The sequence below is a fragment of the Spea bombifrons genome, chromosome 2 (genome assembly GCF_027358695.1).
Source record: "Spea bombifrons isolate aSpeBom1 chromosome 2, aSpeBom1.2.pri, whole genome shotgun sequence".
NCBI lineage: Eukaryota > Metazoa > Chordata > Amphibia > Anura > Pelobatidae > Spea > Spea bombifrons.
In genome coordinates, this window is record NC_071088.1 from 45,518,121 (window position 1) to 45,543,743 (window position 25,623).

General features: G+C 42.5%; 2 protein-coding genes across 6 annotated transcripts; one reads left to right on the forward strand and one right to left on the reverse strand.

Moving 5' to 3' along the window:
* Positions 1–293: 293 nt before the first annotated feature.
* Positions 294–4,413, reverse strand: LOC128475249 (dynein light chain 2, cytoplasmic). 2 transcript variants are annotated; one of them, XM_053457721.1, is made up of 3 exons: positions 4,274–4,413; positions 1,055–1,193; positions 294–711 (listed from the first exon to the last, which is right to left on the reverse strand). In XM_053457721.1, exons 2-3 carry the CDS (start codon positions 1,184–1,186, stop codon positions 574–576), a joined length of 270 nt encoding a protein of 89 aa, XP_053313696.1. In that variant the 5' UTR covers positions 1,187–1,193; positions 4,274–4,413; the 3' UTR covers positions 294–573. The 2 variants fall into 2 exon arrangements, with proteins under 2 accessions (XP_053313696.1, XP_053313697.1); XM_053457722.1 differs by having other exon boundaries at positions 4,266–4,287.
* A 7,642-nt stretch (positions 4,414–12,055) lies between these two features.
* SRSF1 (serine and arginine rich splicing factor 1) lies at positions 12,056–16,368 on the forward strand. 4 transcript variants are annotated; one of them, XR_008346480.1, is made up of 5 exons: positions 12,056–12,487; positions 13,301–13,521; positions 13,778–13,950; positions 14,142–14,729; positions 15,891–16,368. XR_008346480.1 is itself a non-coding variant. In XM_053457716.1 (4 exons), exons 1-4 carry the CDS (start codon positions 12,294–12,296, stop codon positions 14,334–14,336), a joined length of 783 nt encoding a protein of 260 aa, XP_053313691.1. In that variant the 5' UTR covers positions 12,056–12,293; the 3' UTR covers positions 14,337–15,176. The 4 variants fall into 4 exon arrangements, 2 of the variants coding, with proteins under 2 accessions (XP_053313691.1, XP_053313692.1); XR_008346481.1 differs by having other exon boundaries at positions 14,626–14,729; XM_053457716.1 differs by lacking the exon at positions 15,891–16,368 and having other exon boundaries at positions 14,142–15,176.
* Positions 16,369–25,623: the final 9,255 nt, after the last annotated feature.

The following is a 25,623-nucleotide window of genomic DNA, read 5'->3' on the forward strand; positions in this document are numbered from 1 at the left end:
ACTCACAATGACTGCTGTGGGTAAAACTAGAAGGACTTTGTTCACTGAATATAAGCAAAGTAAATTTCTCTTTACCACAAGGCACGAAATATTGAAGGTGTTGGTTAAGACAATACCAAAAATATTTTAAAGGCAGGTAAAATTTTAATTGTATAAGTTCTCAATTCATATACTGAAATAGTAACTCCTGCAACCAGCTATGTTTTAGAAGGTAGTATCTCAGTTTGCGTGGCATTCCAATGTACTTTGTTGACTTATAACAAAACGAGGGGAAAAAGAAAATCCACACAAAGTATTTTTGTTTTTGTTTAATTACTTTTCCCAACTTAAACGCCATTGTAAAGCATTTACAGATTCCCCAAGTGCAATACTACATAAAGGGGAACAAAACAAAACCAACAAAACTAACAAAATGAAGCTGCCTTATCTCCAGGCAACTGGAAAAAAATTCAAATTTACACTGCAACATATACACATTAAATATAGAATACAGTCCATGCAGCTGCACAGCCGTGTTTGAAGGGATTCTGGCTCCAGCCATCAGTGCATTACAGTCCATAATTTATCCTGTGTCTAGCCAGATTTGAAGAGGAGAATTGCAACCTGGCCCAAATAAAAATAGATGAAGTGCTTCGTCTCATGTGTTACATAGCTGCCAAAGTTTCTGCCAACAATGCAGTGCCAAGTTGGATTGTATTTCTTGTCAAATTCCTAAAAAGTAAAAATAAAAAAAAGTTATACAGTTTGTAATTGCATTACTAATTAATATAATCACACCAGATAGAAGTACAGGCATACCGCACATTTATGTGCACAATTAGGTCCAGCACATGTGAAGAAAAATAAAAATAAAAAAAACTAAGCTTTTCACTTATTGCATGTACTGCAGTGCAACAGTCACCACAAAAAACAGTCTAAGTAGGAACTGACGTGCTGGCGTCATGCCGTTACGTGGCCGCAAAGCAAATGGTTGTGCTGCAACTACACCCTTAAAGTGTGGTATGCCTGTATTTAAAATACAAACCACTCTTAAGAAAGATCCAATCGACAGTACCTTCTTGATATAGGCTGCAATGTCTTTCTCAATATTATACTTTTCCATAGCTTGAGTGGCACAGTCTACAGCATCTTGCTGCATGTCTTCAGACATGTCAGCATTCTTGATAACAGCTTTCCTGTCAGACATGGTGTTCCTGTTATGGTTGAGAAAGTACATAAATTAACATCAATGAACAAAATTATTCAGTCTTGTGCTTTTAAAAAATGTTCATATGCTTCTGCAAGATCTACATTGCTTGCTTAAATGTTATACAGAATGCTACCAAACGTAGTAAATGTTTTATGGTACTTAGCAACCTTTATACACCAAAGATTACAGACTAGAGCTCACTTAAAAGGACATAAAAAGGTAATCAAGTGTTAAAGTATGACAAACTACGCATAATTGTAAAGACTCCAATGCTTCTTAAACAAGATATGTTTGTATAGAATGAAATGCTAATGACAATAACAGTCACTTTGATGACTTGTTCATTAAATAGGACTGCACAGAACAAAATCATCCATTCAGACCTGAAGAAAGAAAAACCCAATGTGCCTTGTTCTGGACTAGCAAGGCTGAACTCCACCCACCCCACCCAAATTACTGGAAACACGGAGCCAGCCCTCCCCTACATGTATGAACACAGTATGTTGTAGTGCAGACACAGCATTGATACATTACATATATTTTCATTTGTGCCTTCACATTTTTACTACAGGAGGTATTCTCATAGTGACGGGGCAATTTATGTCACATTTACTGATCCATGCATCAGCCATTTCTCTCCCACCCCCTCCTTTCCCAAGCATGCTAGTCAGCTGATCTAACAGATCAGCTGGCATCATGCCTCCCTACACACACTCGTTACCATAGTAGCAAGCAGCATTAGGGTGCTTACTGTACGGATTTTACAGTGTGCCTGCAGGAAAAGCTGACCAGTCTGTCGCCAATCATTCTCCTTATTGTCAGGGAAGTTTTAAGCTTGGCTTTCCATAAAGTTTTGACGTGCTGGGATAAAGTTGCCCAAGAGTCACAAAACCGATATTGCCAGGAGCAGCCGGACTTATTTCATTAAAGTGGCCATAATTAAGAAATTAGGCTAGAGTTGCAACTTCAGCACTTGTTACTTGCATTACAATTCATTATACAGGGCCAACACCGACACGTCTCCAGAAAGAAGGGCTAAGGCAGCCCTGTATAGTGATCCCAGAAAGTTAAAAATCGCAACTCCGGGTATGCAAGCTTCCATGAACTTACGACTGAACAAACAGTTGGTCGTGCTTCCATCTGTTAAATGGTCCCTGAGCGCTGAACTAAAAAGCCACATGACAAGGTTGTACATTCTGACCCTTTAACAGTAGCTATCAAAAAAAACTAAATAAAGAGCTTTGCGCGTCTCTTATGTCTATATGACGGATCGTAAAAGAAGATTACCATCATATAGTCACTGATTTTGGACAAGACGGCCTGGCTTGCAACGGGCAAGCCAATTCATACCATTGATATTCAGCGGGATTAAGGGTTTTGTGCAGGCCGCTCTAATTCCTCCACACAAAGCCACCTCTTTACGGACCTTACTTCATGATGGAACAGGAAAGGGTCTTCCCCAAACTGGTGCCACCAAGTTGGAACCATACAATGGTCTATGTCTTCATAGCATTAAGATTACCCTTCACATAGCCCAAAACTTGAAAGACAGCCCCAGACCATTATCCCTCCTCCACTAGACATTACAGTAGACACTATGCATTGCAGTAGGTATTCTCCTGGCATCTGCCAAACCCAGATTTGTTACTCCTAGATGCTTCCACTTCTTACAGCGGATCGGGGCAGATATTTCACAAACCGACTTTTGGCCACATTCAAAGTTACTGAGCTCTTCAGTATAACCCATTCAACTCCCAGTGTCTTTGGAGACTGAATGCCTTGGTTTTATACACCTGTTATGGGTGTGGCTGAAACACCTAAACTCAATACATAGGCCATATACACAGACGATACAACCTAAATTATAAGGCACATGCAATGTATATTTTAGCTAAAATCAAGGATTTGGGGTTGGTTGTAGAGAGGATAAAAAGATATTTCCAATTGTATAACGCTAGTTTCCTGGGACATGTGCCCAACAAACCAGGCATAGAAAATTTCGAGTTGGAAAGCTTAGATGCATAAGATCCATGTTTCGGTCTCCAACTCACAAATACCCATGTGCAGCAAAAATGTTCACAGGGAATGTCACACAACTGATGAAGGGGGGGGGGTCGATCATGACAAGTGCCTACTTTTCATAAATTAAACTTTTGTGCTGTAGGTTTTAAATCTGAAACTGCAATTGAACCAACATCTGCTCTGGGTCTATGCATATTGCTGTAGTATTGGAAAAGGTTTTAATTCATACAAAATGATGGGCAAGAAATATATATATATATATATATATATATATATATATATATATATATATATATATATATATATATATATATTCACCTGAGCAAAGAAGGAACTGGTGGCTGATTGAACAGAAGAAAAAAAATGCTCTGGTTAAAAGAAATTAACACATTAAAACTTATTTATTAGAAGTATGTATGGCCCAAAATAATTCCCACACGATAGGTAGAGAGGTTATCTCTCGGTTTAGCTGTGGTCCAATTCAAATTGGCACTAAGCAGTGAAAAGATCGATTTCATTCCTCCCCACCTTAAAAAAAACTGAAAAAAGGTAGGTGATTTCATTCCTAAACCTATACAAAAAAAAATAAAAATGAATGACTGTTTAGATCACTTGACACAGTAGCCCGCTATGCATTTTTTGTTGCCGAATTAAAAACGCTTTCGTGAACACAAGCGCTCAGTAGAATAAAACGTGGGCGCAATCCATAGATACGGCAATATTCCCACAGCGATACACGGGAGGGGACACGCATTAAAACAACCGTCAGATATTCCAGGGGCCAGAAGAACCGAGTGTTGGGTCACCTCCACAACACCTACCAGGTGACAGAGCCGCAAACCCTCACGCCCAGCCGCTTGCCGGATGGATACCGCGTAACGCTACACGGCTCGGGTTACTAAATAGCAGAAGACTCGCACATTCAGCCCCTGCGTATCACCGCCGCCAGTTCCAACGCAGCAGGCGTTACCGCCCATATTTTACTACGGGATATGCGGTAAACCATCGTACATAAACACGGACACATCCCAAACCGAAAAGCCCACATAACGACCCGCTCACCGGTCACAGTGGTAAACAGCTCCCTCAAGAACCTGTATGTCTGGCACCCTGGAATAGCTGTCTGATTGTTACAGCCCCTCTGAAATAGCGGCGCCGCCCCTTGCAGTGCCTCAGCCAACCGCTCCCGCCATTGGTGGAGACCGCGCCTATCTCCAGCAACCGTGGGCATTTTTCTCTCGCTATTTTCTGCCTACATCTTATTGCATCCCACAATGCCGTGAGAGAATTGTTGCGCTCCAGGGTCCTAAGACAAATGTTAAATCGTCTGAAATATATAATGCAACAAAGTATATCCGAAGGGTATCAGAAAACGCGCGTAGGTTAATATGGTTCCGTGATAACTAATGACGTTTTGAATTCACATTACGTAATTCACACGGTTTCTCTGACTGTAGTATGCGTGCGGTGTTTCGTCATTGCCGAGCTGTTTGGTTGTCGTTCTGAGAAGAACGTAACATAGCAGTGGTAGATAGACTTTACAACACCTTGACAGTTCTATGAATTTAAGACAAAGGAATGCAATCAATGCAGTAATCAGTGCAGTAATCGTTGAGGCATCACTTTAATTCAAGCTAAGGTCACCATCATTTCTTAACAATATTTTTAAATAGTTTTGGACCCCCCCATACCAATTCTTATGTGTCCACATTTTATTCCTATACAAACAACTGAGATAGGGTCTAAACTTCTCATCATGGTCAGACTGGGATAATGAAGTCCTCTTGGCACTTTAAGGCTGGTGGCCACCTAATGACGTAAGTGCAGCTGGACATGACAAGCTGCGTGATATATTTTTATGCTCGCGTGCTGTGCAGTCGGCATGTCCAGCTGGGGGCACTGTTTGTTTTTTTGGAGCCCGAGGTGCGTGCTCCTTTGGTAATGCATTCTGTGCTCCGAAGAGACGTCAGAAGCCCAATACGATACTGGGTCCCCGCAAGGGGAACCCAGACAAATCCCCCCCCATGGGAGGGCCGGATCTTCGGGACTCACCCCGGAGGGTGAGACCCCTTTGCCTTCAGGGCACTCCCGCAAGGGAGTAACCCCCTTTAGGCTTCACTGCCAAAAGACAGTGTCCAAAACAAAGGTGTCCAAATCGAAAAAACAAAGAGTGAACGTGGCCTCGCAAAAAGGTTTGGTGACCATGAAATCCAAAAACAAATTAATCGGCACACGTGCTTCAACACATTGTGATTGTATAAATAAATAAAAATAAATAAGGGCAGGCCATGACTGGCCTAGCCAGGTTCAAAAATACATTTCACTCCATGCCCTGATGGTGCTATGGAGGAAGTGTAGGATAACCGCCTGTGCAAAAACGTGCGCTCACCGTGCACAGCGGTGTGCAAGACTGCGCACGGTGACTCCAACATTGCTGTCAGGGCAATTTAAGCACCTCGGGCTCCATGCTTTCCCGGCCCTAAGGCCAGAGGATCAGTGTTTCCCCCCTCTTCCCATAGGGGTACTACACTTGATCTTAGCCAAAAGGCCGAGAAGCTGGGGGCACTGGTGCTACAGCCAATCACATGTGTGGATACTGTCAGATGACAAAGGCAATGCTTATAAGTACTGTCTTTGTCTCTGCTTCTCTCCCCATCACTGACATTGTTAGACAGAGAAGTGTATGTAAGAAACAGTTTCCCGGGTCCCAAGCCCCAAGGTTTTTTAAAACTTTTTTTTAAATGGCTACATTCGTTTATATTTACTTTTTAGTTCTTATTGTAAACTTCTGGGCATACCCTCTCCCCTGATTGGAGAAACAGGGAAACCCTCTCCCCAATTGCAGAAACAGGAGAGAAGGCTTGCCTGAAGGCCCTCCTTTTTGCAAATTGTCAATTTTAATAGTTGGTTATTTCAATGTTTCTGATAAATTCCAGTGGGACTTTGCATTTATGAGTGTTTATGATCCCACTGGTCACACAATGCCTTTAGAGAAGGTTGTTAAGAAGTAAGTTAATGGACCACCGTGTGCGTTATCTCACAGTCTGGGCCTTCTTTTCCCTTTAAAAAATCACCACAGTTGCTAGTGCTAACAGCAAAATATATATACATCTCTCCAGCCATGGGTACAAGCAAACAACAGGAAAAACTAAATCTGCAAAAGGGCAGAGCTTCCAGTCACACCCTCGCCCCAATTAGAAGAGCTAGAAGAGAGTGTGTGACCGGAGCCTCCACCCTTTTGCCAGAGTTCACCAGGACCCCAGAATAATGAAGACAGATTATCCTCTCTTTCTCTGCGAATCTACTTGCATTATTCTGGTCTCTCTGTTGGACTTCCGCGAAAGGACAGAGCCACAGAAACAGCATCTCCTCCGTTCTGCCAATCGGGGCGAGATAGTGTGCCCAGAAGCTCTGCCTTTTTGTGGAGGTTCACCACGAAGGCCATGTCCAGTGGTCCATGGAGAAGCTGACGAAGAAAGAACATGTTTGTAGCAGTGGACAAAGAATGAAGACAGAAGAACAAAAATATGCCAGTGAACAAACGGAGCTGCGATGCAAGGAGACAGGGACATGGAAGTGGTCGACTTCACCTAATTCGCCTAAAAATATATACAGTATACATATAGCAATATATTGAATATGAACCTTCAAAGTATGAGGAAAAAAGGCTCTGGTGGTAGTGGTTACCTGCTTATCTTATCAGAAGGATGGTGGACTTTGAGCAAGGTCAGATTATTCTTCGGGCTAAGAGGGCTTAAGGTTATTATCAAAGAGGACACTCACTGGGATTGTGTCAAGAGTGTGTTATGTTTATAAAGAATCAGAATTTGTTTGTAGTTGTGATATTTCTAAACAAAATTAGAAACGCAATTTTTGTTCATGAAATTTTAGCGTCTTGTTGTTTTTATTTTTGTGTTATTTCAGTTTTCTATGCGACCACACAAAGAGCCCATGCTATAAGGTTGCTGGGGAAGTGAGGGTTAAATGCCAGGCAGCAGAAGGCAGTAGGTAGGTAGATGGTCGCCCAGCAGGCTTGCATTGCATTTATTTTGTGGGAAATTAAGGTATAAACATGGTCTTCAGCAATCCTCCATGCACTGACCAAGACGAACTGCAAACTGCCTGACACCTTCCCTCAACACACACAAACTTGACTACAGACTTTGTTTTTCAAATTTAAGTGTCTTAAATTAAACACCATCCATGCAACATGTTTCTAAGTTCTGCAAAATCACAGTTGTATCATTAGCATTGCGTCTGGTTTATTAGCATTTTCAAAGAAATGCTACTTTGTCCACCCTAAGGATTTAAGGGTGGACAACGCTTGTGACTTCTGTTCCGATAGACTGAGTACCAGCTGCCGCTAGTCCTCGTGAATTATCAAAATCATTTTGTCCTAAGAACTATCTGGTGGAATCCCTGGGCAAATACGCATTTCCTCACGGCTTCTTAAAGAAATGTCCACTCTATATAAAGCTCCTATTGTAAGGGAATTGAATGCAGCATTATCTCCCAAATGTTTGCCATATCAAATGGGATGAGACCCCTTTATCCCCACTACTTTATACAGGGTTAGTAGTGGGAACAGATAATGGAAGTATTTCAACTAACTACTACATGTTTATGAAACTTACTGTCACAGTTGTGGTGAATGAAACTCCATATAATAGAGTTAGCCATGAGTGGAGGCTCTGCCGATTGCATATGCGTGTAGGGTTGCGTTGAAGAAAGCTATGGTTTATTTTTCTGTGTGTTGGCTAAACAAAAGTATGTTTTCCAAATCAACTTCCAAGTCTCAGAAGTCACCAGCCAAGTCATGATTTGGCAGTGGTACGTTCACATGCAAAGAAAGCCCATTGATTTCTCCAGCTACCATATGTACTTTGAAGCATACTTTTCGCAGTGTCCACCCATATGAATTTGCCTCCTTCTTCACTCCAATGAATTTGCCATGCAGGAGATGGATCTTGTTCTAGTAAACAATGTTGATCTATTGTCAAACATTTAAGTGGGGGAGCACTTGGGTAATAGTGATCACAATGTGGTGTCCTTTGAAATAAACTCAAAAAAGAAATTGCACATGGGGAATACCAAAACACAATTTTAAAAAGGCCAATTTCAATAAGATAAGGGCAGCTTTACAACATATTAACTGGTATAAACTCTTTAGTGAAAAAAACACTGAGGAATATTACAAATATTAGAAAGGTACACTTCTCATTATGTACCATTAGGTAATAATTATAAAAGAAACAGATTGAAATCAATGTGGTTTAGGGGGGAAGTAAACCAAGAAATTAAACATAAGAAAATGGCTCTTAAAGCATGTAAATCAGACAAATTGGAGGCATCCTATATGAGATATAAGGAAGCCATTAATGCATGCAAAAAAAGGTGATTAGATGGGCTAAACTAGAAAATGAGAAAGCGATAGCCAAAGAGCAGGGGCGTAACTAGAAACCTCAGGGCCCCGGTGTGAGAATCTGTTAAGGGCCCCCCCACCCCCAACCCATCTATCCCTTTCTCACAATCTCCCCTCTCCCTCCCTAACCACCCTTCTCACAATCTCCCCTCTCCCTCCCTACCCCCCCTTTCTCACGATCTACCCTCTCCCTCCCTACCCCCCCTTGTCACGATCTACCCACTCCCCCCTTCTCACAATCTCCCCTCTCCCTCCCTACCCCCCCTTTCTCACGATCTACCCTCTCCCTCCCTACCCCCCTTCTCACGATCTACCCACTCCCCCCTTGCCCCCCTTCTCACGATCTACCCACTCCCCCCTTCTCACGATCTACCCACTCCCTCCCTAACCCCTGTGTAGGTCACTTACCTTCAACTCCCTCCCACTCCCCCCCCCTGTGTAGGTCACTTACCTTCAACTCCTGTGTTGGGAGCGTGAGGCGTTTGTCTCAGGTGCCGGCGCTTCACTCCTGAGCGCCGGCATTTGACGTCATATGCCGGCGCTCAGCGTGAAGCGCCGGCACCCGAGACAAACGCCTCACGCTCCCAACACTGCACTCTGGGCAGCGCTGAGGCAGGCGGCGGCGACGGAGGCAGCAGCGGCTGGGAGCAGAGGCATCCTGGATTTCTGTCAGTCAGGGGGGCCCAAGAGTTGCCGAGCGGTCGTTTTCAGCAACCGCTCGGCATCCCTTGGGCCCCCCTGACTGGCAGAACTCCAGGGCCCGGTCACAGTCGTGACCCCTGCGGCCCCGGTAGTTCCGCCACTGCCAAAGAGAGCAAAACCAACCCCAAAAAATTCTTCCCGTAAGGTGGGCTCCGGGTAGGTTTGATTGCGGCCTTCGAGGTAATTGGGCCACAGATTGAGAGCTTGGACCTGTATACCTTCTCTTGTCCTAACATAAGAATATATGGTGATAGGGCTGCATGGGGGAGAGTGAATGGGAGCAGAGTGCAGCACTTAAACAGATCCCCTGAAGCTAAAGCAGACAACCCTTGCAGAGTTTGCCACTGTCAGAGTATCTCTGTGCCGTCTTCTCCAGTGGGGAGGTCTGGTGGAGGAGCATCTTACCTCTACAAAAGTGATGGCGAATGAGATGTCATTGATAGATGAAAGGCTCCTTGATCTAAAGGTCACATTTGAACAAAGTTCACAGCAGGTGACAACTAATACTTTTGCTATTGCAGTATTAAAAAGATGCAAACATTGCAAACTACAGCGCCACTCAACAACAGCTGGTTGGTTCGCTAGATGAAAAATTAGATGACATGGAGAATGAGGAGGAGGAACAATTTACAGTTTGTGGAGATTCCTGAGACAATGCGACTTAATCTTTACCTCACAGTCTTGGCTGAATTGAAAAGAGTACATCAGTTGGGAATGGAGTGGTCTGGGTCAATGCCAGTTATCACTAAACTGCTCAACTTTCAGGATAAAAGCAGGATCCTTACAGTTTATCATAAAGTACAAAATTTGCTCTATGAAACTTGTGACTTTTCTACTACAGTGGCTGCTAAGCAAAGGAAAATCAACTCTTTTTGTAAAGCTTTGCAGAACAGAACTTTTGCTTTGCTATGACCTATCCAGCCTAACTGAGAGTCACAATCAACAACACAATGAAAACTTTTGGGTATCTGGCATCAGCGATGGCCTTTTTGAAAACTCAACTGACAGATTAACACCAGGTTGGAGAGAATTTGGGCTTGATTATTAAATCTTTTTTGTAATTGACTTTTTTGTTTTTTTATTTTTTTTTGTGAGAGCAAATAAATTTGGAGCATCTCCATGGCAGTCATACACAGCAATTTTTGTGGCTTATACACACAAACCACATTGGTAGGAAAATTAATTGAAATTATTTTAGCAGCAGCTAGGAAGACCATTCTGTATTATTGTCTGAACCCAGAACAGCTACCTGTTCTTTCTATTCACCTCTCAATTGGCACAATTGGCTGGGGCCTATATATTGCACTGCTCACTGCACGCTTCAGTTTTATATCAGTGCATGAGTGTTTTTTCTGTTTGGGCAATGAGTTAAGCACCGTTGGGTTACCGAAGGGCACAGGGGAACAGAGTCCCTGAAGACTCTTAAGAGGTTTTGGTAGGGGGAGCGGATTATGCCTTCTGGCCACCACTTCCCCTTGGGTCTCCACTAGGGGGCTCCTAGAAGATACACAGCCCTCTCAAGGCATAGGACTGTAAGGAAAGGAAGAAGCTGCATATCCCCTTGTGGGGGTGTGGCCTCAGAAGACAAAGATTTGGGACTTGGTATCCGCTATGGCCTTAACACTTTTGAAGCAACAATCACCTTTTTTTTGTTTTCACAGTGAGATTCCAATAGAAAACTGGAGGGCAATAATTCCTTGGACCCCCCCCCAAATTAAAAAGGAGTCAAATTAAGATTGTGTGATCCTGAGAATCTGCCCCTTCACCCCGAGATAATTAAAGAGTGGCCAATAAAAGTGTTGACATCTACAGTATGCGGTACATCTGCAGTCACAGTAGTGCACAAACTATTGCATACAAACTTTAAGCCTGAGATTAGGGTAAAAACCCTACGTTAGTATGTCATGTGCGAGAAGATATTTTAGGCTGAAAGGAGAGCAGCGGAATGCTCTATTAAATTGTAAAAAAAAGCAACGTAATTTTAAAAAGGTATACGTGCATATTTGATGGCTGAAGTGCCCCTTTAAATTGATTTTGTATATAGCTCCATCATATTCCACAGTGCTGCATGTATACATATATATTACATATGTTAATCATACTAAATGACTATACACAGAATGGTATTTATCCTTGGGAGAACGATATAATGCCAATGAGAACACTTAAAATGAAAAAGAGTAATTGTCCGAATATCACGACCCCCCCAAAAAAAACACCAACAGCTGGTCTTTAACCCCTTCATGACCACGTAACAAACACTCACACAAAAATGTGAGAAAAACAAACCAGAAATATTTTGTTATACAACGATTTAAGACAACAGAAGAATGAAAATTGAGCTCGTGGTTCCAAACGCATTTTCACTACACGTAAACATTTACGTTTGGAATAAGAAGGCAAGGCCCATAGCGTATACACAAACAATCCAGTACGGAAACCGCGTGATTTCGCCAACGTGTGCTTTTGGTTTTCAAACTTTTTTATTTTTTTGTGTGTGTGTTTTAGCTAAACGAGAAAAAAGGCGCCTCCAACGAACCTTTTGTTTTCCTAATACAAAGACCAGTCCACCAACACCTAGCATGCTGGGAACTAAAGGAAATGACGTCACGGTCGTATTCGAATTAATATACCCGCCCATGATTGTGCTCCGTTTAGAGTTCCTATATAAAGAGCAGTTGGAAGCGGTTCTTTCTTTTGTTACGTAGTTAGGCTTGTAGGTACCCGCCCCTTGAAGAAAGGAAGGAGAAGAAAAAGCAGGCCGTATCGCGGAAGGTTACCCTTTGAGGTTGTTGACGTACATTAGTGGGATATTCTTGCGCGACGGAAGGAGGTGTTCGGAAGGAAAGGCATCAGCGAACGCCATTTTGTGCAGCTTCTGGATACACGCGCCAGGAGCTTTCTGTTTGCCGATTTTTTCTGTCTATTATTTTTCCTTAAAAATCCGCCAAGCTGGAGATGTCTGGAGGAGGCGTGATTAGGGGGCCAGCGGGCAATAACGATTGCCGCATTTATGTCGGGAATCTGCCCCCTGATATCCGTACCAAGGACATCGAGGACGTTTTCTACAAGTACGGCGCCATTCGAGACATAGATCTTAAGAACCGGCGAGGAGGGCCGCCTTTCGCCTTTGTCGAGTTCGAAGACCCAAGGTACTAAACTATGAGTGGCGGTTCGGTTTATGTTCTGTCTTCCATATGGGGACCCTAAACGTATATTGCTTTTTATCAAAATCTACGTATCCTTGTGACTGTAGGTTTTTGTTTACAAATGGCGCCAACTATAAATGGCGCCTATCCGGTAAGCTATTCCGCGACTGGTCTGGTATTTTTGTAGTCGCGTTAAATAATTTGCGTTAGTGCTGTGGCTGCCTCTAGTTGGGTAGCTGTGAACACGTGCTCACGTGCCTTCGCCATATTTTAGCTTACCAAGTTTCGTAATCCTTTCGCCCTTGGCCTCAGGTTATCTTCTTTCTCCTGATCTTGTTGTTCTCCCCTCTCCTCATACGTAAGTTTCTACCCAACAAAACTCGTCACTCGCACTTCTCCTAAAGCCGAAAGAACGTGCTATAAAGTGGTTGGATTATTGCTGCTTTACAAAGTACTGGCAAGCTAGTTTAGGCGGCATTATCTCCTCAGAAGGCTGTATTAGCTACCCCATTTTGCATGCGCAGTGGAGTCCAACTTGCATTGGATGCAATGTATTTCTCTGAATGCAAATCTGCCTTCCATTAACATTATAAAAAAAATACATATGGTTTCCATGACTACAGAATAATTTTCCAGCTTCTGTTGACTTAAACAGGTGCATTATTGGACCTTGTGCCACAGTTTCCTGATCACACTTGTTGACCATGAGTTAAAACACCAGTAATAAAAAAAAAATTCAGAAAAGGTGATGACAAATCAACTGCATTCATATAAAGTGTTTAACTATATTGTTGCTCATCCATTGTTTTTCCTTAGGGATGCTGAGGATGCTGTATATGGCAGGGATGGCTACGACTACGATGGCTATCGTCTCAGAGTTGAGTTTCCCCGTAGTGGACGTGGGGCAGGAGGAGGAAGAGGTGGTGGTGGAGGTGGCGGCGGAGGAAGTGGTGGTGGAGGTGGTGGTGGAGGCGGTGCTCCCCGTGGAAGATATGGGCCCCCATCCAGGCGCTCAGAATACAGAGTTGTTGTCTCTGGTAAGTTTGACAGTATCCAATGTGCAGTACCTTTCTTTAAATGTGCGGATAAAGGATGCGGTTGTTGTAGATCCACTGCAGGTAAATTATGGTAGTACTAGGTGTAACTTGCCTTGCAGGACATTAAGCACTTGTATGTTAAACATTAACATCAGTCACCGCACACAGATTTAATATGCGTTTGAAGCAGCTTGGTGCATATGGATTCTATAGTGTGATCTCTGAAGAAAATACAGATGACTTTTTTCTTTTCCAGGATTGCCTCCAAGTGGAAGTTGGCAGGACTTAAAGGATCACATGCGTGAAGCAGGTGATGTATGTTATGCTGATGTTTACCGAGATGGTACCGGTGTTGTGGAGTTTGTGCGAAAAGAAGATATGACTTACGCAGTACGGAAACTGGATAACACTAAATTTAGGTCGCATGAGGTATGTATTTCCTGTGTTTATCTTGTTTGCTTGGAATAGAATTGTTATATATATATTTTTTTTCTTCCTGTTGAGGTAAGAAAACAAGCTTTTGTACTTCAATTTTAATTGAACCAGGCTGGTTTAGTTACAGGAGTTGTACCTCTAGTTGAGATTTGCTTGTTCAATCCCAGGTTCTGTCTATTTAATAGGGTGAAACTGCCTACATTCGTGTTAAAGTTGATGGACCAAGAAGCCCAAGCTATGGAAGATCACGGTCTCGCAGCCGTAGTCGTAGCAGAAGCCGTAGTAGAAGCAACAGTCGCAGCCGCAGCTATTCCCCAAGAAGAAGCCGTGGATCTCCACGTTACTCTCCCCGTCACAGCAGATCTCGTTCCCGCACATAAATCACTTTTGTATACATTCTTTATTCCATTTTTTTTAAGTCTGTTTTATTCAAGTTTTCTTAAGTGTTATAAACATTTGGCATAGTATCATTAGTAAGAAATCTGTGCTAATGCCTGCATTTTCCTTGTGCCCGATGTATTTTAACAGGTGTACAATCTCTCCCAGCCTAGCTAACCTCTCCAGAGACTCACTGTGGGTTTTTCTTCTATGTTTGAAATTGTTTGGGATTATGGATGAAAACCTGTGGGAAAGTTTGTTTTACCTGACTTTTCGTGTGTCTTTCTGTAGACATATCTGAAGAGATGGATTAAGGAATTGTGGAGGAGATTTCAATCATTTTAGGATTGTCAAAAGGAGGCTTGTGGAGGATCAGATCAAAAATGGAGGCCATGGTATGACTCCAAGTGCTATTGTTAGACACAACTGGCAGTATTGACCTTCTGCTACATTAAGAGAACATATTAATCTGAGGTTGCATTAGGCAATTTTTCTAACTTAGTGAACAGTTCCTTCCATCTTCAACAATGTTTCATAGGTTGTGTGGGTTGTTGGCCTCTGCCCTGTAGTGTAATATCAATACTGCTAAACATGCATGTACTATGTGACTGGTACAAACCTTTTTTTCAACAAAAAAACGCAAAATGGTCTAAAGGTTAGCGTAGACTGGGATAGTAAGTTTGTCCTTTTGTCCCCTGACATTTTCAATATTTCAAATACATGTGCTCTGGCCTTTATAGGAATATTTTGTACAGGCAGATGCAACCTCCCCTGTGTTATTCCCAGGAGATTGTTTTTACCTGGGACATACCTTACTTTTTTGAATAAAAACATAAAATGCAGTCCAAAAGTGTACAACTTCTTAAGACTCAATAACTTGCAAAATTCTCCACACTGCAACTTGATTGTGAAGTAGCACCTGGTTACAATTCGGCTTATAGTGAGACACTTACTCCAATGCCAATTAACTTCTCATATTTTGTCTGGCTCCCCCATCCTAGCAGTAACTGCAAAGTTCTGTCATTGTGCTCAAATGCCATCTTAATGAATGCCCTAAACGGCTTCTGTTTTCCAACTGAATGGGGCAGCCTAGGGACCAGTCTTTTGAAGGGTTGTTACCTTAACTTCCTTGGAGTAATTTAACTGCATAGCACTAGATCTGCTAATTTGTTTCTGCCGGCTTGGTTGTATTAACACTAAGGCAAACTGACCATAAGCATATAGCAGACCTCATACTGGTGCCATCAAAATGGTATGTTGAATAACATTTTTGATTTGTTTATCAGGGCTGCAAGTTTTGAAACCTTCATAGGTTTTTATTTATCTACGTGAGGTATAACCGTTCTTCTGCCCCTTACACTGTTGCCTAAATGCAGCAGCAAGTTACTTGGTATCTGTGCCACACCTTTCACTAGATCTTTGTTTTGGGAAGTTTAAATAGTTATCTGTGCAGAAGTAGAAATCATATTGCACACATAACTGATCTCTTCCCAGACATGTACATTGACCGTATCTAACTTTGCCTTTTTTTTTCTTGGTTTTGCTGATTTGTAAAGGTTTGGCTTGGAGAGGGCTCATTGGATCACAATCCTGGAGCTGGATCAATGGATTCATATCATAGGAATGAAATAGGATAGGGAGGATGAATTGCCAGGATTCATGGAGCGGGATCAGATAACAAGGAACATAGGAGTGGATTCCTGCCCCATCTAAACTGCATTCATGTGGAGTTTTTCCTTCCATGATCTCAATTGGCAATGCTAGATTTTTTTTTTGTTTATTTGACAAGTGGAGCCATTTAAGATGGAAGAATTTTGTGGTGGGATTTTTTGTTTTTGAGCAAAGTGGAGACATCAGGCACGCTGAAGCCATCTCCTGGGAGGAATGCACCAAATAGATGGTAAATAAAGGCTTTTGGGGTGGGAGGGTATATGGGGATGTTTACTGAAACGGTGAAATGCTAGATTTAAAACTAATCCATAATTTGCTCTAGGCAAAAGGTTGAAAGCTGGTTTTGTAGCTTTTTTTTTTTTTTTTTTTTAAATAAAACTTGAAAAAAAAAATGATCTCTTGTTCTTCCTTTCGGCATCTGAAACTAATTTTCTTTGCTACAGCACATATGAAGTCCGAATACCTGATTTTTCCATTAAGGCCCTTAACAGTTACACTTCAGTATCTGTCATTCTATATTCCCTTGTTAGACTACTAATAGTTACAACTGGGCTGTCCATATTTAATCTGTACCTGTAAAAGATGTATTGCTGTCTAGTTGCCAAGTGTAATGTGTTAAAATAAAATGGTTATTTGGTGTTAATATGCAATACATAACGTATCCCTTATGTTAATTTAACTACAGCACTTACAAGGGGGGTCCACTGCACAAAGACTAGGTGGGTAGCAGTAGTAAAAACATCTGGCCATGCTGTTTCCAGCGAGGGAAAAATGTTCTGCCAGAAACTCGGTAAAGCCTAAGATCTGAAGACTCACAGCTCGCCCTTTCTGAGATGGGGTGGGTAGGCAAAGCCAATTGCCCCCCCACCTTGTTAATGCTCTTATACCAGCAGACTTCCCTATCTTACTCCTTTACCACCTTGCTCAGAGCTGTCTTTCCACAGTGTAAGCGCAGTGTTTATTGCGGGACTAGATAGCTTAATTACATGAGCACTGTTCCTCTGTCTGACTTGGACCTGTCCTTGGGCTAGCCCATGGAGGAAACTGCCCTTGTGTGACAGACTTCATCTTTAGAGGGATTTAACAAAGTACCAGGAGGGTGGTTTGTTTAGCATAAAGATAAATGCCAGAACAATAGGTCATAACCTACTACAGAAGCTTGACTATGCAGAGAGAATGAAGGCTTTCAAGCACAAGTAGAGGTTAATTCATGGAGGCAATATAAGTAAGCATGCAGTTGGTAGAAATTAAGATGTCCTGCATTTAAGACAAAGCATGCGTTCCCTTCACCCCATTGTTACATATGTATCTATGCCCAGCATACATGAGCATCCTACAGATTTTATCTTTAAGACCATATAACAAACCCCTCAATGTTACACATTGTTGCATACAGCTACAGTGCCTCAGGATGAACCAAAGATGGAATTTTTTCACACTAACAAATATTTTCTTGCTTGTACTCCACAGCTGTTGACCATTTTTATTGCAGTTTCAAAAAAAGCCACAGCAGATATTGCTCAAATGACTGAGGATAAAGAGATTGTCTGAAGCAAGTATTTTATGGTATAGCATTCACATTGATTATGCTGGACAAAAAGTGTGACTGGATTAGGCTTACAATGCTGCTATTACTGTTACAAAAATATGCACATTTTTCATATTGTATGAAATTGCTAAAATTGCTACAGCAATGTATCGAAAAAAACAAAAAACTGGAGTTCGATGTGTAAATTCAAATAAATGATAATATTCCCCTATGTTAGCAGCTGCCAACAACACTCTTCCTAGAAGTGTTTTACACAGACAGACGATACACCATGGCGCGCATAAACATAAGGGGAAAAGAATAAAAAAACACTGCGTGGATGGGGATGAGTCGATAGGGTCTGTAGAGGTTGTTGGTCATTCAGATGACTTAATTAGGATGATGACTGAGAGCGTTAGGCGGAAAGGTTGCACACTTCTCAGAAAAGTTGGTATTTCAGAATTTTTGAAAGTTATGCATGAGGAGAAATTCTGATGGGATGGGCAACATAATTTCATATAGGGGGCACAGCACCAGTGAACTCCTAATTATGGCAGTAAGGTATAGATTTAGGGGGTACAGAGTTAAGGGCGGTGTAGGTCAGGGTCAGAAGTTTGAGTTTAGAATGGGACCCCACCTGGTGACTGGTTAAGATATAAGATCACAAATGAGGAAACCTACAGCACAGAGCAACCCAACGGGAGTGAAAGAGAGTAGACAGTGAAGTGTAATGAAACGCCAGCACAATGAGTGAAAACCCTAATGCAGAGAACGTTCATGTGGGGGATTGCTAATAAAGCAATGTGGGAATTGCAAACTAAGAGGGGATTTATGCTCTAAAGAGGTCCTAACTCACATCTGATTAAGATGGAATTGGCTTCAGCTAGATTGGGAAACTAAATCAGAAGCCATATATACGAGACTGTACAGATGGACACGCCAGTCCCTCAGATGAAAAAAAAAAGCAAAGCCTCGCAGGCTATTGGATTCGGATCGATCTAAACACGAGACATTGGGACAATTTATAATTTTGCAATATTTTAGAGTTAAGGCGATAATGGTAAACATGGGTCGGGCGGTCCTTTGGTCTATGGTTGCTACCCTTCTTTGGTTGCCCCAGAGGGCAAGCATATCATCTGAAACAGTTGATTTCTCCCAAAACGTAGACCATGGTTACTTCTGGCACAAAGTTAAGTAAAGAAGAAAGGTGGTTGGACGATGGAATTTACTCCACACTTCATATGCACAAAGGGGGTTAAACGATCCAGCCAATACCTATTCAATACTTTACATCCACAGTAGGAAGAAGCCCCCCCCCCTCGTTATGCCCCCAGTTGCAGCTCTGAAAAGTGCTTGGCCTCCCTGTTTCACTTGGGAGCCTCTTCAGGCATTGTTTGCGTAAGTAAGCTTTTGAGAGCTTGTTATGATGCCCCTGTCCATATTGGCACAACCTCTTTCGCTTGCCCCCCTGTGCCTAACCGGCAGCCGCTTCTGAGGGCCATATTGGGAGCATCGTTTTTAGTAATGCAGCCATATTGGTGTAGTTCCACCTCCAGCAAAACCGTTCCACCCCGGATAACAAGCATTATTTTCAGCGATACGGCAGTGTTGATGGAATATGCCGACGTTGCCCAAAAAGCAGTTAAGCATTTTTTATTATTTTGTTGGAGCATTGAGCCCTATGGCATCCGGAAGCCGCTATTGGGGATGCTCTTCATTGCACTTTTCCTGAGGCTGCCGTATATATATTTTCTTTCTGGCTGTGAGTGAGTACTCCCTTATGGCATGTATGTTCTATGTTTGCAGGCTGCTGAATCCCTGCCGGCTTGCATTTTATTTGCTCCCCTTTCTTCTGTTACCCCTGTGTGGGCCTTCATAAGGCCATCCAGGGCCCTCACAAAAAGCCCTGCCTGGCTTGTCTAAAAGCTATTTCAGCACATGTATCTCCCAGCTCAAGCACAGAACTTCTATCATGGTTATGACAAGAGATGCAGTCTACTTTTGACCTTGTTCAAAAAAAAAAAAAAGAAACAGCCTTTCCGGTCCATAATGTCTTAGACGATATTATCAAGGAAGAATGGTCCCACCAAGAAAAAAAAAGAAAACTTATCTAGAAGCAGTAAGAAATGTTTTCCCTTGATGACAGCTTTCTGCAAAGCCATAGATGCAGCAGTATCTAAAGTTTCCAGAAGAACCGCACCTTTCAGCTGCTCATCTGAAATTTTATCCCGGCACCTTGGTTTTCATTAATTGACTCTCATTGCACCTGTGCTAAGCTGGGGTGTTGAAACACCTCACATTACCGAGCACCACCTTTCTCAGTGCTTTTGTTTTTTTTGGTATTCTCCGCTGACATTCATACCTTTCATAGGTCCACAGAGTTTTTATATTTTTATTGTGACAATACCATCTGCACCCCTCTTCTATGGAAGCCTCTGCCTGATAAACTTCAGCTAGAATGAGCTCCCTGTTTTCCTGGAAAGTGTGGACGTTATATACATGTGTTTGCCCCTTTATGTTCGTTAATTTTCCGCACTGGTTTGTTTCACCACCTTGTCCTTATCCCTATTTTCCGCTCCCTACAATTTATACGCCACCTGCTGGCGGCATCGGGAATTACAAGATGCTGCAACAGGATCCACCTGGACCACAGATCCTCTGCGATCCACAAATGCTGTTGCTCCCCCAATAAAAGCTCCAATCGATATACTATTTTGGGACAAGAGAGGCAATTGTGAGACTTATATGGGGATATACAGGGTTTTTTTTGGTTGCACCAGGCAGATGGCGAGGATGGTTGCCTGGTGGAGGATATTGTATTTCACCTGGTGTCATGTTTGATAAACAGGAGTCTTGAGTACTGGAATCCATCACATTTATCTTTAAGCATGATGTGCTTTTTATGATTGCATATTTATAGGTGGTTGCTTTTTAAAAGTTTATCACTCATAATTAAATGTGAATGAATTCATAGTTTATAAATCTTTATTATTGGATGTACTACATAACAGTAAGAGAAAGCTGCGGGTGAGGTAAGGGGGTGCAAGAGAGGGACCTTGAGAGCTAGTGAGTGGGAGGGTAAGGGATGGAGTATGTATGTTAGAATGAGAATGTATGTATAAGTGTGTTAACATGAATATGTATGTGTGTACTTGTGTAGCCGTGTGTGTGTGAACATAAACGTGCAAGTGTTTTGGGGTAAAGATGGCACAGGCAGGTTGTTGGGGCAAAATGACACAGGCAGGCCGTTTGGTGAAAAAGATGGAATAGGCAGGCTGTTGGGCAAAGATGGCACAGCAGGCTGTTTGGGGCACTAACAAGCTGAAGGGATAATGACACAGACAAGCTGTTTGGGGCACTGATAAGCTGTTTGGTGGCAAAGATGGCACAGACAAGCTGTCTGTGCCCCCAACCAGCTTGTATGTGCCCCAACTAGCTTGCACTTGCCATCTTTTGTCCCCAAACAGCTTATCATTGTCATCTGTGTTCCCAAACAGCTTGTCTGTGCCATCTTTGTCCCCAAAAGAGACTGCCTGTACCATCTTTGTTGCAAATTGGTAAGTGCACTCAGACAGTTTGTCTGTGTCATCTTTGTCCCCAAGCAGCTTGTTAGTGCCATCTTTGGCCCTCAAACAGTGCCCCCTGTCATGGAAGCCCTAAAAACAACAGCAGGAACCACTACCTATTGGCCGGCTCTCACAGTCACGTTAAGGGGGAATGTGGGCATGAAAGAGTTAATGGGAAAACCAACCAACAGGCTTGCTTGCCACTCTACCTGCAGGGCCCAGGGCAACTACACCTTAACCATACAACCTCCAAACTTTATTTGCTACCACGAAGATCATGCAGTCAGATGAAAAATGCACTCTCCCTAAAGTGGCGGGCCCAGTCATAGATTCCTGGCTCTGGGACACACATTGGAACTCATATAGCTGAACCAGACATGCAGATGTTTACTTGTAGCAATCTTCTCTATCATGCCTAATAAACAAACATGCCCCCCTTTGGCCTGCAGTCTCTATCCAGGGTCTTGCATGCTCATATAGTCGCTGGACATAATGTTTGTGTAAAAGATGTACTATGGCAGTTACAGCTCTGTGGGCACAAGAGAGAGAGATGGTGTTTCCCAACAGCAGCCACAGTTAGGCAGCTGGTTGAAGCTGCACATTATGCTAGCGAGTTTGATGGTGCTATATAAAACAATAAATATATTATTTACATTATTTTATCAGTTGCCACTTGCAGGGCATCATTGGCTGTTTTGTGATGTTGCTTGCTGTACAGATGTCCAGCATGCCTCAGCTGACATTCTCCCCTGTGTTGCACCACTAACCTGAGAGTAAACATGATCATCCTGAGTAAGATAATCAACACCCAACCCTGGTCTGTCCTGTGCTGCTTAATTAGTCTGTATTTGTCTCTGATCCTGTTGCTTATGGTAACACCTTGGATCTCTGACTGGAGGCAGTACTGTATCTTGGCTGCATGCTGTCCTAGGTGAGGACAGCCGTCCTTGCTGCTCACCTTCGTAGTTATGGATATAACATCATAAGAAATGAAGGGTGCCTATGTTTGTGGTTACAGAAACCCCTTGTCACCTGGCTTGTGCATGACCAGGAACTAGCCGCACATCCATGGAACTGTATGGCGGCTAGGGGTCCCGGCAATGCCCGCCGAAACTTTGGAATGAAGGCACTGTGGACACCCATTACCCTACCAGGTTGCTATTTTGTGGATACATTGTTCCTGTGGTAGCGCACAGTCGGAGGTGGTTCCAGAGCGGGAGCTCAAAAGAGAAACCTGATTTTAGTACACATCTTCGGGACTCGCAGTCGCTTCTCTGGAACTCGAGCCTGGCTACTTCGCGGACTATTCTCGGGAACGTTTCCACCACTTGCGCTCAGGGTCCCGACCATAGAACAAGTCACTTTTTGAATCATAACATCCTGGGACCCTGAGCTCCCCATTGATTGAAACATCCCAAAATGAGGACGGGCATTGCGAGGTTGGGCAGACTGGATGGGCCTACTGGTTCTTATCTGCAGTCACTTTCTATGTATAGAGGAGCTTGGCTGTCTGGAAATTGACAAGATTATACTCCTTATCTGATTATGGTTGGATATAAGTACTGTTTTTACCCCTACATTAAGTCATGACTAGTTTCTGGGAGGAGGATTACAGGGTTAACCATTGGGCAACTGAGCATTTATGGCAAGGATTTCTACGGCGGAGCTACTCAGTTCGAGTACAGGGCTCCATCGCAGTTATGCACTACAAGCGTTTTGGAAACAAAGGCTCCAACAGAGGTGGTATACTCTATAGGGGGTCAGACACCTGAAGAAGAAGGTGCTGTGTTTTCACATAGAAGCATGTATTTTTACCTAGTCTATCCTAGACCTTCTCTGGAAAGAAGGGTTGAGATAACTAGTTAGGCTATAAGAGGCAGTCTAAGAAAAGGGAGTGCAGTGAACAGAAGTGTTCTGGGTAGGGAGACTCAGAATGAGAGAAAGATGGCGTCCGGGAGAATGCGGAGAGCAGAGAGGTTTCCCAAGGATGAAGGAGAAATTGTAAGAACCACATGATCGTTTCAATGCTTAACTTTCCCTTTTGTATGATGAAATGTTTTGTGTATGTTATGTGTTTTATAACCTGTAACAGGTACCTATTTCAATTTTCATATACGTTTTTCTATGCACTTGCATTTGTGCTTTATTCGTCACATGTTCCCTGAAAGAATAATCCTGCAAGAGGGTCATAATTTTCTGCAATAGCCCAGTGTGCTGCCTTTTAAAAAAATGCACAAAACTGAGCAAGACCACGGAGACTGTGCCACCTAGGCTCAGTGCTCCATATTATATATACAGGCAAGTTATAAGGGAGACCTCTGATCTCAGCTGGTCTATTAATCAATGCTACACCATTGAGCCACCACTGGAATTGCCACCCTAGGCTAGAATATACCATTGTGTCTGGTGGACTACTACTTTGGGGCGTATGATTCTTGCATCTCCTTTGATGATGCACTGATCTTAGTGACTCCTGATCTCCCGTCTGCCTTGTCCATGTCCTACCTTTCCCTCTGTGGTCGAGTTTGTTCTCCAGGATCATCTACCTGGGACCACTACATTATTTTTAAAGAACACCAGCAGGTTCCTTAGCACTAATACAAAAGGGTAGAAAAACAATTGACAATATCAAAATTTAGCAAAAACATTAACACGTGTTAAGAAATACTGATACAGATGTAGAAAAGGATCCCCCAGTTGCAAGCTTGCAATCTATTAAGAGGCTGATAGATTTGTCCGTAACCGAGCCGAGTTCTACCATCCTTTTGTCAATGAGGAGACTGACATCACTAAATTTTCTACCCACCATGTGGAACAATGACGGAGGGGTAGGATCATATGGAGAAGTCAGTGGCTTGGAATTCTTGAAGACTTGGGCCAAAGGATGTTTCAAGTCTTTCAAGTGAGAATAAGTAGGAGAAGCCTGACAGAGCAAACTATGGAAGTGAGGAAAGAAGCAAGTTCTGGGCAGAGAGAAGAAGGTAGTTAGGAAAGTATTTGGTAACAATACAAAATATATATGGGGTACAGTGTTCTTTAAGGCTGAGTAGGTAATAGTCACCTAGTATGGGGTTTTGTATTGGGAGCCAGTGGAAGGATTGGAACAATGGAACAACACATGAGAAGAATATTAAAAGATCAGATGTTTGCATTGACTGGTGTTCACAATGGATTAGAGTAGTGAATGGTGGAAAAAAATATGCTATTCAGTAGAGAGATAGAAAAGCATCTGTGCATTCCAGGTGACCACAAGTCCATACAGTTGATGGTAGCCCTTTTTCTTCTGGTTCTGTCATATTATAGACCTTTCCACATCAGATAATTTACTAGCGCTCGAGGTACCCTATCAAACATTTGGTCATGATAAGCAGCTTGGGAATGAGCATGTGCCTAAACTCCTTGGTAGATGCTATACTAAAATGTACCATCTCTAAGCACTTAAATAAGATATTTTGATATTCCATCACATGTATGGACTTCTGATGAATTAAAATAAACAGATTTTGTCCATTTAAAGGACCATGAAGGACTCATTTGCTCTTGAGCCAATAATTGTTGAGAAAGCAGCAGAAATATTGGTTCGCTGTAGGCTAAGAAGTGTGGTCAGGTAGATGACATAGGAAGTTGGTAGTTCCAGTGAAGCAGGGGTTGACCTTGCATTACTTTTAGACCTAGTTGGACAGAAAGAAAGGTACTGGAAGAGGTCCTGGGATTTTTGATTCATTGCTGTGGAGGGCCCCGGGTACATCCATGTCATATATTTAAAATGTTCTTTATCTAATTGTCAAAATAAGGAAATTAAGCAAGCTATAAAATGTAAAAAAACATTTTTAAAAACGGTATTATGCACTGTAATAAAGAATGACAACCTGAGGCATGTACAGCTCTTCATTTAGCGGCATAAGTACTTCATCCTTCCCAACCAGCATGGAAACTGGAGTTTGTATCATGGTGTATACAATTAAAGTGATTCTACCTCAATATAACTGAAATAATACATAAAACATTAACATTTACCATCTCTTTCTAGGTCATGCTTAATTTCTTCTAGGTAAGGGAGTTGGCATCCAGGCACCAGCCACACGCCTCCTGAAGTCAGCACACTCACTTGAACTCACCATTCCTGGACTGTCATCCCTAGCAACCCAGTGTTCCTGCTTGGTGGATTTGTTTCATAAAGTGATGTAGATTAGTATTACACATAGTCCGGGAAGGGGGTGGGGGTCTGGGAGTAACCATTTTGCCAGGATATATTTCAGTCCCATCATTATAATAAAGCCTATCAGTTTTGTCTTTTTGATTAGGGATGCTGTTCGGAAGTTGATATGCACCTACAATAAAGTCTGGAGATGCTATATCTATCTTGTAGAATGGGTTTGCAGTGCTGTTTGGGGGCTAACCAAAAGCCCTGAATCTTCGGGAATACCCACAAATTATGCAACAGATACATCACTGGGGCATTGCATTTGAACCAAGTAGCAGTTAAGCTTATTCCCATTGTCTGTCAGTTTTGGGGTAATGTAG